Source organism: Penicillium angulare (assembly GCF_028827245.1).
Source record: "Penicillium angulare strain IBT 27051 chromosome Unknown utg000005l_segment0_segment0, whole genome shotgun sequence".
NCBI classification, from domain to species: Eukaryota; Fungi; Ascomycota; class Eurotiomycetes; order Eurotiales; family Aspergillaceae; genus Penicillium; species Penicillium angulare.
In genome coordinates, this window is record NW_026623164.1 from 2,457,926 (window position 1) to 2,469,975 (window position 12,050).

Consider the following 12,050-nt stretch of genomic DNA (forward strand, 5'->3'; position numbering starts at 1 on the left):
GAAAGATAATGCTGATAAACCGTGGTACTGTACTGTGTAGATACAGATACAGATACAGATACCAGATTAATCTACATCAACCATCAACCAAATTATAATATAATTATAATTATACTATAAGGAGTATATACTCGTATCATGGATATCATCATGGCCTTCACAAATCCAGACTCACGATATGAACCAGGCTAATCAGGTTAATTCTTATAGCGCCGGGGAGAGTCGATGGGACAAACCCAAAACCCAAAATCCCTAAACAGTAAAAAGGGGGCGGCCTTTTTACCGCCCACCATGGAACAACCCTCGATCCTGTCTTGCATTGGTCAGTGATTGGTCATTGGCTCCTGTTTACTCCAGATTGACCATGGAGCTTGACTAGTGGCCTGCTTGGTTCGACGGAGCATCGGCGGCTCTCCGGCTTACATACAACATTGAGGTGCATGCACCTACAGATCTAGAGGAGCCTCGAGAAGTACAGTGAGCGGATCTAATATCTGTAATACATATCAAGAGATATTATTTATGGACTACTGAGAAAGACGAGAGAAACAATTTCTCTTCCTTATTGTATTACAAAATTACATATTACATATTTATTTCAATTTTCATTTTCATTTTCATTTCTAGATAGGAGAACACGGACAATTCGGTGCACAGTGCTGCAAGGCTCTCACCTCGGAAGCGACTGCTTAAGTTTCGCCGCGTGAATGCCCTGATTGGTTAAAGGTACAACAAGTGGGTATGATCTCACCCCCGCGCGAGAGCGGAAACCTGTTGATTCCACTGCCGGTGAAGGAGAAAATAAAATAAAATAAAACAAAAGACAAAAGACAAAAGACAAAAGCAGAATGGGGTCCGAAATGTAAATGCTGCGTTATCGCTTTCGCTTTAATTTACTACATTATGAACTGTTCTCCGTATGGAGAACAATTTGGAGTTGGAGTAAAGAGCTTGGCAATACGGCAATTTCGGCATAATCCTTTCTTTCTTTCAGCTCTCTACCAGGTGTACTCTAATATACGATAAAACTGATAATGCATCCAAAATTTCAATTTCAATCAATCAATCAAAACCTACACAGCTGTATGTACTCCAATAGAACCAACCAACCTCGTTCCATCCACCCCAAACGAAAATCAAAACCAAAACCGAACCACTCTTTTCCTCCCGAACTTTCCCCATGTATACATAAACAAGCAATACGGAATCAAGTCAGGTCTCTAGTCTGGCCCAGGAAACATAAATGGAATGAACTTGAATGGGAATTCCCACACCCATCCATCGGCACCTCGTAGCTCCGCTGGCCCCGCTCGCGGAGAGCTCCGCGGAGGGAGAGCACAGGACACAAGTAGCTGTGTACGGGAATTCCGGACTCAAGGCCGGGATGATCGATATCAAATCCATATAGCGCGTCAGTCATTGGACGCCGCAGCCGCTGGGCTCCAGTTGCGGGAGAGGAGAGAAAGACTGGACTAGGTACTTAGAGGTTATGCTAGACCTTCGTACTGTAACCTCGGACGATCCCTCCGAAAGTGGGCTCGGTGTCCCCAGTTTTCATGTTTTCATGACCACCGAAGCGCTATTTGGTTGATCGAATCAGAACCCACTGTGATGGTGAGTACGGACATGAAATTCAGGAGAGCTTGGCGTGATTTTATCATTTTCTTGTTTGCAGGATGGAATCGTTAATTTGTTTTGTTTTCTTTTTTTGACGTGTCCTTAGATGGTAATTCATACGATTACGCCTTTTTGGTAGACGGAGTAAATTGGTCGGGATTTGCCCGTTAGGGAGCTTGGTGATACTGACCTACTACCTACACAATGATCATTATCATTATCATTAACATCTTCATCTTTTGTTGTGATTGTTTACCTTGCAATAACGGGCACCGTTATGAGGCGGCTTCCGCGGCTGTGGCTTATTGTATTTGTGAATGCACATGTTGAGAAAGACGAAGATTCTCAGCCGTGTACAGTAAATTCAAAGTCAAAATAAAATTCAACAGAAAATTACAAAATAAAATAAACATGGGGCTATCCCAAAACAGGACTCCATTCACCATTATCTCCGAAATGCGTAACAAAAATGCACGTGTAAGCATCGCCAGATAGACTGGTCGAGCTACACGGGTATACTCCGGCTCCGTCAACTAGTGCAAGTGCACACAACCTAAGTCCTCGAGCCGATCCCAGCGTTCCCCAGAACAAAGTCCAAGTCCAATCCCAGCTTGCGCGCCAACGCCAACGCCAGCGGGAACACGTCTTCACGATGATCCTTCCCCAAGGACCACAGAAAAGAAATGAAAGGAAAGGGACGACGGACCTGTCAGTGGGACTGGTGCATCGGGTACCTCACCCACCAGAGCTTGCTTACCAGTTAAGTACGGTACCACTCTTGCCGAGACTCCAGGGAATCAGGACAAAGCTGCCCCGTGCTCAGAGAATGGACCAGTCAGTGTGGTTCTCTCGGCCACCGCAACAATAGGAAATCTCCCTGGGATCCACACTACAATGGCCTGTGCGGGACCGTGGAAATCTTGTGCTGGCTAATGGGCGTGCTAGGCAGCACTACGCCGTACACGGTAAGTCTTACCCGCTTGTCCCTTCGGCAGATCGAATCGACTTAGGCCGCTTCGGAGCAAGTGTGGGTTGCTGTTGCAAGCAAAACAATGCCAAATGATGATCCCTCGATACTGTATCCAATTGTGCCGGTTTGCCCCTATCTTGTATGGGCCGGGCCTATATTTGGTAAGTTGGGTCGTTGAAGGAGATAATTGCGTGAGACATGGGCCCCTCCTCGGTTAGAGATGAATTACATTGAATGGGTCAATATTTGAATTAGGGGGTGTGGGAATTCGGGGGGCTAAGAGAGGCTGATAAAAAGAAAAAAGGGAAAAATAGAAAAAACAAAAAAAAGAATTAAGGGGAAGAAAACCCACCCAAAGGAGACAGAAAAAAGGTTTCTCCGTAATATGAATTTAGACTTGACCTTTTTCTCAAAGGATGATGGTAAGGATCCGAATCCCCGAGACAGGGGGGTTATGTTAGGTAGTCCAAGCCGGATAAAATCAACCCAGATCAACTTGAAATACAATTAATGAAAGTTCTCCAAATATCATCATTCTCAACGTCCAACACACCAATAATATCTATGCGCCTACTAATTCAAAAACCTTGTACTTACATACAGACAGGGTCGGGAGGAGTGAATCCTGCATGATCATGAATCATGATGTGGGGGAAAGGCTTAATCTGCCTTATGATTGCAGGAAGAATAAAGGATACCGAACAAAAAACAAGGAAAAGTTGTTAAAAATATTCATCACAATAATAATAACATCCCAAATCTATTATCCCATGCAACCATTGCAGATCCAAATCCAACAAATCCCTAAGCCCTGATACCTACACCTGGGCATATACTCCGTACAGAACGCTGACAGGCGCCAAGGCAAATCGGGCATGAAAACCCAAAAATAAAGAGGCAACCAGCAAGCCCTAAGCACGATACCAGCCGAAGCAACCGACCAGAGTTACATTTTCCATGCATGTTCTACGGCTGCTCTGTACATTACCACCAGACGGAAATCGGGTTGGGTCCAACTTCTCCCCTCCGCTGCATTGCATGACAGGGGCCGTAGCCTGCTAGCGCATCCTGCGTTGGCGTCCGTTGGCCACCAGGAATGCGGCTTGACGCTCAGGCCAGTAAGGTAAGACTGACCGGGATCTGATCCAGAGAAGGAAGGAGAAGGTGGCCATTAGCCTGTTTTTTTTTCTTTCTTTTTTTCCTTTTTGGGAGATTTTGCCTCTTGTCTTCTTCCCCAGATGTAAGGATGTGTGCAAATGTGGTACACATAAATCAATCCCACGAAACATACGGCATGGATACGTCAACGGCGCTTATGCAGTTCAAGTTTTGGTGTACTGCACGATGCTTTCTTGGGAATTTAGGTGCAGGAAATGTATGCAGGTTTAAGGAGATTCGGGCTCAATGCATGCGAGTTGCATCCGGTCGGTAATGAACACTTTTGTGGACTTTGGTGAGTTGGCAGATAGGCAAGTTACCTTGGAAGCGCTTCTCAAAAATGAGGAGCGATCGATCAAGGTTCGGGGTTCGATTTGGGATTTTTGCATACGCCTTTCAATTTCCCCTCATGTCTTTGATCCTTCAACCATTAGTTTTGCTTTCATTAATTATGAAAAGAAATGAAACCTGGAAGCGAAAGAAAAAATCATGCTCTTTTCATAACTTGAACCCCAGATATATCTGGCTTGGCAAAATACCTAATCTAAGATCATGGTAATACCTAGTAGTAGTACTACCACACACTTAGTGTAGCTGTATTTAGTAGTAAACATACATCATATTTACAGATAAACCGCGAACAGACATATATAATAAGCCAAACCAAACCAAAAAAGCAAAAGAAATCCACCACCGCATTAGCGTATTCTTATTTTACCTTTCTTCCAGTAAGCCTAATCGACGCTGTGAAAACGCTACTAGTGCCAGGAAACGCTAGCAAGCACAGCCTCGTTGTGGGCCATTTAAGCATAAATCTCGAGCGTTAGGCCACAAACTAGCATTTCGGAGAATTTCAGATTGAACCACTAAGCCGTATGTGGCTCTTAAGCCTACCTAGTTGACATGTCAGTATTCTAGGCGTCCACGCTATCCATGGGTGCCCGGTGAAAAGTAAATCTATAGGGCTGAAGTGGATATATAGTATGTGATTGCGTGCGTATACGTGTGTGAATTTTGGGGCTACGATTACCGAAGACATAGGTGATTTTATTGGGATTTTCGAGCGATAAATTTGTAAGTGTACTTGAATGAGCTTACTGAGGGGGTTTGATAGGGTAAAGCTTTAATTATCGACTTTGACTAGATATCCGATCGTAGGGCCCTCACTATTGTGCCCCTACAGCTGCCAGTGGTCTGGTGCAGTTAACATGATATTGAGAAGAATATCAAAGGTAACTTGTCGGATGAAAGGGTATCATAATTGAAACAATTAGGGGCCTACAAAGGAGTTTCATGTGTGATAGGCTAAGTGATCGCTCTTTCGAGTGGCTGTTTCTGCTTAATCACCAGCTAACTCGTGACTCCTTTGTTTTGCTGGCCCTTCTTTGGTTGCATTCTTTATTATATGGACGAACAAAAAGAAAGTTCAATGACTAAGGAGATCTCACGTTGGAAAAGAGGGGGAGCCATTTTGTTTGTAGAGTGCTGAAAATGTTTCATCGATCGATGAAGGGGCATATAACATCGAGTACTGCAGGAATACAAAGAAGGGTTTCGATAAAAGTGACCTGATAGGTGAATTTGTCTGTTAATGGGTCATAGATGAATCAGTGGTGCTCAGTAATCTATTATCGCATATATGTCGCTTCGAAAATTTTTGCAAGGCGGGCTTTGTCTATGAGCCTAGATTCCTGCGGCTCAAATACTCTCTGAATACCTAGACATTGTCTTTGAGCGAATATAAAACAACAGATATCCAACAGAAGATTAATTCCATCGAAGGTGTCTATCTGAGGTACTAGTTGCGGGTTTTACCAGTTGCACGTATACATAATGGAGAGGCATCCATATGTTGGCATTCGGCCGCCCACTGCTCTATTTTCATTTACATATTTATGCTAGTACTTATAGCGTCGGCAACTGTCCGTTTGTGATATCAAAATAATTTACCATGTCAACTTTATTTACTAAATTTTGAATAGGCTCAAACTATTGCATGTTCGTCTACGTTGATTAAATTCGGCGATACCTGCACTGGTATTCCAGCTCCCTGGTCTCTTCTACAGGTTATTTCTTAACATCTACAACAGCCTCATTATCGGCTTCTCACTCTTCTTCAGCTTCTTCGGCTTCCTTATCTACGTCCCCAGTCACTACTACCATTACAAATTATACGTCGACTACACATACTAGCTCGTCTTCAGGTTCTACCACGGATTTGACATCAATCACGGATTCTGCTTCCAGCGCAAAATATACCTCCACTACACATTCTACCTCGTCTTCAACCTCCACCACGCAGTCGACATCGACCATGTCCTTATCTTCAACCAAGACTACAACTATGAGTACAAAGACCCAAAGTACTTCATCTCCCACAGAAACAGGCGGTCGCTGGTCGCTTCTCATTTTTGCCAAGGAGAAATGCAAAGGTGACTATTACTATGTATCAGGTACCACAACAGGATGCGTCAATCTCCAAAGCGACATGACGACAACCGTAGCAGATGATGAAATTCTTTACTGGAACTACGTATCCACTGACTTATCATGGACATCCTGTGCCGACGGCCCATTAACAACCCCTGGATCTTGGGGTTTCACCGATGCGGTATGCAATGTATTCACTACTAGTGATTGTACAGATCCTGATAATACTTCACAAACTTTCACATCCATTGGAGAAGGGGAATGCCAAGCATATGGCGATGAGACATTTCCTGAGATTAAATGGCACTCTGTCCAATGCAAGGATATCATAGACGCCTACAATGAATAGTGCTCTCGTTTAATTTTCGGCGTTTTGTTACAGAATTTGGATACTTTCACGGCATTTTTCTATTTTAGTTATCTTAAAAAAATTGCATAAAATCCTGGAAATTGTTATATCTCGATAGTTTTAAATGTAACAAAAATGTTAGGAAATTAGTAGAGGCGAGATACCAGAACCACCCGCGCGGCTTGGAGATACGACCATAACTTCACATTGTCGACCACAACCATGCCGAGTCGTGGATCACCAGGGCGCCCAAGCCATAAGCCCCCACTTTAAGCGGAATGTATATCCTGGTTCGTCCCTCAATTTTCACAGCCCAAAGCCGTAAATCAATATATTTTGCTTAGTCGTGCCGCCAAATGCCGGTGGGATGGAAAACAACCCTGCAGAAGGGTATGACTCAATGCGTCGCAAATTTGTACCTGGGTATCTGGAGTGTGATTACTGAGCCAACGGTGTAGTGGTCTTTCAAAGAGTTGACATGCTACTATCTCCCTAGTCAGCGTGGTGGTGTTCGACGGACACCTATTTATACCTCGGATGCTGGGATGTCCCTTCCTTTGACTCAGGCCAACCCATTGCTTCACCCGTTAGACAATGGGGCAACAGGGAAGACCAGTAATACCTGAACAAAATCTGCCAAACACAGGTAAACCATCATCGTCTCATGGAGTTGAGAGTGTTGTTGATTTGTTGAATCCTTTTGGTGGGGTTCGAAATTTGGATGCTATCCCCAATGACTCCCCAACAAGCCCTTGGATACAGGCTGCAAACAATGGTGATAGTGCAGGAATCGAAAATTTTCATAGCATTGAGACACCTAGACTGCGTTTATATGTCTCCGATCAAGACATGTGAGTGTGCGAGTACTGTTTTTGAGCATCGCATTTGTGTTTTATCCGTTCTCTCTCACAACTGGGCTTACAGCTCACATGTCTGCAGATTAAATGTACTACATATACATAGATCCATTTTTACCGATTTTATCACCACCTACATCACCCTTATATTGCGACAATCATGCGCCGATGGGCAATTTAAATTCTCATGATACATTTGTGAATCGATCCTCCATCCCACATTGGCCAACGACTTCCCTAACTCTAGCGTTATCTGCTATTTTGGTGTTGATACCGATACTCGACGACTTGAATGCATTTTCTCCCTCCAAAACACAGCAAAGGCGTGCACATGCACATCCGTATGCGGAATCAGCCTTTCGTGAAATGGAGAATGACCTCGACGGAATGGCTACAGGGTGCACTAGAACGCGTACTCTTGTCGTCGATGATAATGGGACAAGATTACGTCCCATTTTGGTGCTTGTTGCTTTGAGTGTCTACGGATACTGTCAACGGGGAAACCTATCACGAATGCGGAGTCGCGCAAATCAAGCTGTCACTAGTGCTATGGATCTTCATTTGCGTAAGTTGGATGACACAGCAACAGAGGCACAACGTCGGAAATGATGGAGTGTTGTAAGCTGATTACACATGTCTAGGGGTTGGCAAGTTTCTAACATAATTTTCGAGATGCTGATGCTTCACCTGTCTGCCATTGATCAACAAACCGTGAGTTTCCGAGATAGGCATAAATCCTTTTTGCTCGTCTAATGACCAGGATAGTCACCGCTTATATCTCTGACCGATTCGAGGATCACGACTCCGTTTCCCTTACTTCAGGGCTCCTCACAGATATAGCGGAGACTTTTTCAAAAAAAAAGCATTCAAAAAATTTAACTGACCTTCGTTAGCCTTGGTCTCCACTTTCAGAAGCAGCAAAATCCGTCATAACTGTCTCAGAGACATTCAACGAGCTTCAAGCCAATCATGCCAACGGTTTATTGACGTACTCCGGCGATGGGCAAAGAATCCGCCACAGGCCGGCGACCCGGCGTTGGTCCCACTAGGTCACCGTTGGTCGTCGGTTAGAGCCTTCTCTCGACATCCACGCCTGGAACAAATTTCAAGTATTTCCCTTATGAATGAATAAATGACTAGAAGAAAATTATGGAATAATTTTGACAATAAATAAGGCTGATGTTCTCAGCATAATACACTGATCCTTATTGACAATAGTGTTTTGATCAAGGTTGAAAATAAAACATTAACAAGAGCTTGCACTCCTACGCCATCACCCGATTCGTTGTATTTACTCAGCCGTGAGGGCTACTTTCGCTCCATTTTTAGAAGTCATAGTCAGCCCCCTCGACTCCTCCCATTCCCCAGAATCGCGGCTCTCTACTGTTCTGAACCTCTGAACCATCCGAACAAGAACATATCCAACTTCAGTCAGGGCATATCTTTGGCCTATGCAAATTCGAGGACCACCATTGAAGGGCAGATACCCCCAGCGTGGCTGCAACTTTCCATCTTCCCAGCGCTCGGGACGGAAGACTTCTGCATCTGGTCCGTAAATATCTTCTCGTCGATGCATCGAGTATACATTGTAAGACACGAAAGCACCTTCCGGTACAAAAACCGGCGAGAGGCCATCTTTTCCACCACCAACGGGCAAGACGGTATTTCGCAGCGCCTTGCGCTGATTACGGGGTACGACTGGATGTAAACGCAGTGCTAGGACAGTTAGTGGTGTTCTTCAAGATAAAGGGGAGAAGAATATCATGATGGTGATGACGGTGAGCTCGATGGGGCTATCTTACATTCATTCATGCAGCATTGAACATATTTCAGGTTGTTCAGCTCTGTATAAGTTGGTGGTCGGCCTTCCAAAAATGCTACCTCTCTGCGCAGTTTGTCCCATATAGCTGGGTTCTTTGCCAGCATAAAGAACATATTACTGAGCAGACTTGCAGTAGTATCGCGACCAGCTAGCAGAACATTCACCAACTCATCAAGGACGCGAGTTCTATCAGTCGTTCGTGCTGCGAGCTCATGTGAGAAAATGTGCCTTGGTCGCTTTGTCTCCGATTCTGTGGTTTCCGTCTCGCTCTTTTTAAGCTCCACAGCTTCGAAGGCTTCGTCCACGAATCGCTGAACAAATGTCCGACAAATTTCATTATACTCTTCAGCCTCATCATGAGAGAAGACCAGTTTTAATGGGAAAGGAATACCTCGCGTCAAGATCGATTTCTGGGCCTTGTGAAAGGCCTCCGCAAACACAGGCTCCGTATCAGACTTCTTCAAGGTCCCAACAGACTGACCGAATAAAAATTCGGTCGCAGAGTCAATTGTATAGCGGAAAAAGAGATCCTGAAGATCGACGGTTTGACCATCGCTCGGAAGCAATGCGAAAAAATCCTGAATCAGATTCTCAAGCATTGTCAAGTCAGCTACCTGGTCGCGAGTGAAACTGGGTCGAATCAAAGCACGCGATGAAGCCCATTGCTCGCCATCGGTATCGAAAATGCCCTCCCCAAGGAGTGGTTTGAACGAGGGTAGACGAAATCCGAGACCGTAGTCCTTAAAGTTGAGCGATAGTACAGTCTTAATGTTTTCTGGCTCGATAGTCACAATCTGGTAACTATTTAGACCCCTGAAAGTGTGTGTATTGCCAAAGCGGCGAAAAAAATCGGGACTTCTCGCAAGGATCCTGTTCTCTTTGATCGCGCGGAGAGTCTCTGGTATCGTATCGAGTCCAAAGAAGGGGTCTTTGTTAGCGGCCTTGGCCACTGGTTCACAGCCATGAGCGCGTGCAAACTGGCGACGGATAAAGAAGCCTTTAAGTGATATGTAGGCGATGGCTCCTAGTACTGTGACCAGCACAAGTACCACACTGGGTTGTAAATTCAGAATGCTATTCATTTTTCTTGACAGAACAATCGCAATATATGAATTACAAAGATGCCCATGGGGCTTAATAAAGGATATAAGGCCTCTTTTAAAAAAGCCAGAAATCCCTAACACACGTGATGATGTGCTCGGGAGCGGCCAGATGCGAATTCCGGTTAGAATGCGCAAGGCTGTTGCGGGGTATCACCAATGGTGATATCAGCAAAATATCATGAGAATTGTGGAGCCTAGATCACAAGCCCTCAGACCTCGACGTATCAAAATAGAGGGATTTTGATGACTTAAGGAACCGAGAGTGCCGACACGGATACGGACCTCTAAAGTATACACGGATACGGAGTCAATTTGAGCCCAAGCCCGTGAATTCAAGCAGCATATTGAAGCCCCGGAGACTAGTTACCTTTGAATGTACATGTGTGTGGGTGCAAGGTTGGAATGAGCAAGGCGAACGAAAATAAGCGAAATGAACGAAATGAACGAGACGAACGCGACCGAGATAAGCCGGGAGCTAAGCGAAGGGACCGAAATGAACGAAATTATTCGAGAAGAAAGCAGCTGACTTGACTAACAGTATCAGGGTGCAATGTAGGGTGTACCGAGCCCCCTCAGGAGACATTTACCTAACCATTTCCTTAATATAGGGTGTATTCAGCAAGGTCCAGGTCATGGGCGACTTCGAACATCGCTATGCCGCCACAGTACGCTTTCTAGAACTGGGAGCTATGTTCGAGGCATTAAGCAGCAGTCCACTTGCAGACAAGTTCTCTAGAAAGGTAAGTCTATAATCGAATTATAACATGCAAAAATAGCGTTCGATTTCAGCTTGGTGCATTGTTTTCATGTTGGCTGTCGCGCATGCTATCGTTGCCGTTCTCATTTCCCAGTATAGACATGCCTTCCTTTCACATAAAAACGCCGGTAACGCCGCAACATTCTTCATGAACTGGATTGTTGTGGATTACGCGATGCCCTATGGGCCCGTCGGATGGATCATCGCTGCCGAATCGTCATCACTCGATATCTGTGCCAAGGGTCTGCTATTGGCTCTGCAGTGAATTGGATTATGAATTTCGCGGTCGCACAAGTTAACGCCCGTCATGATTTCGAACATTGGCTATGAGACTTGTTTAGTTTTCATGTGTTTCTATGCGACTGGCTTATTATCGGTGTATTTCTTTTTTCCTGAATTGAAGGGCTTGACACCTGAGGAGATTGACGCTGTTTTTGCAGATGAGGCCAGCGCGGAAGACTGTCTCTAGCGTGATCGCATTGCGAATGAGCTTAGGTGGCTAATGTGGCCGCTGACATTGGAATCATTCATGAGCATAAGGACGCATCGTGAAATAAGCTGAAGATTGAAACAGTGAAAGGCTAAAACCCTGAGTTTATAACTCCGAGTAAATCATGCTCTTGACCTTTGTTGTGTTTATCTATATAGTCTGAAGAATCGCGTATTCCAATTCTAGACATTTGAGTGACATTCTACCATTCTCGTCAAAACTCAGATGATCGTCACACAACTCTAAAAAAAAGCGCTTTCACTAGGATTGTATATTATTATAGTTGCGCTATTGATGAGAAGGGGATAGAGATAGGGATTTAGTCCATGCATAGCCAGATACCCTTAGGAAGACTTACCGTTGATACCACTCAATATAGCTCAAACTATTATTAGCACTCGTTTTCCCATCCGGATTTCTTATTATTTTAGGGATCTAAAGCTTGAATTAAATTTCTGTCGGCAAAAGCATCTGGCATAAGGCGGAGTGAATGAACC

At 44.6% G+C, this 12,050-nt stretch overlaps 4 protein-coding genes across 4 annotated transcripts; 3 read left to right on the forward strand and 1 right to left on the reverse strand.

Annotated features, from left to right (window-relative positions):
• Positions 1 to 6,059: 6,059 nt before the first annotated feature.
• Positions 6,060 to 6,524, forward strand: N7478_008257 (uncharacterized protein; the record flags this gene model as incomplete). The annotated part of the gene is made up of 1 exon (XM_056924471.1): positions 6,060 to 6,524. The coding sequence occupies one exon, from the start codon at positions 6,060 to 6,062 to the stop codon at positions 6,522 to 6,524; it is 465 nt and encodes a 154-aa protein (XP_056777197.1).
• Positions 6,525 to 7,747: 1,223 nt separating this feature from the next.
• Positions 7,748 to 7,990, forward strand: N7478_008258 (uncharacterized protein; the record flags this gene model as incomplete). Its single annotated transcript, XM_056924472.1, has 1 exon — positions 7,748 to 7,990. One exon carries the CDS (start codon positions 7,748 to 7,750, stop codon positions 7,988 to 7,990), a length of 243 nt encoding a protein of 80 aa, XP_056777198.1.
• Positions 7,991 to 8,672: 682 nt separating this feature from the next.
• On the reverse strand, positions 8,673 to 10,285 carry N7478_008259 (cytochrome P450; the record flags this gene model as incomplete). The annotated part of the gene is made up of 2 exons (XM_056924473.1): positions 8,673 to 9,097; positions 9,184 to 10,285. The coding sequence occupies 2 exons, from the start codon at positions 10,283 to 10,285 to the stop codon at positions 8,673 to 8,675; spliced, it is 1,527 nt and encodes a 508-aa protein (XP_056777199.1).
• A 653-nt stretch (positions 10,286 to 10,938) lies between these two features.
• N7478_008260 (galactose transporter) lies at positions 10,939 to 11,328 on the forward strand (the record flags this gene model as incomplete). The annotated part of the gene is made up of 2 exons (XM_056924474.1): positions 10,939 to 11,046; positions 11,083 to 11,328. 2 exons carry the CDS (start codon positions 10,939 to 10,941, stop codon positions 11,326 to 11,328), a joined length of 354 nt encoding a protein of 117 aa, XP_056777200.1.
• Positions 11,329 to 12,050: the final 722 nt, after the last annotated feature.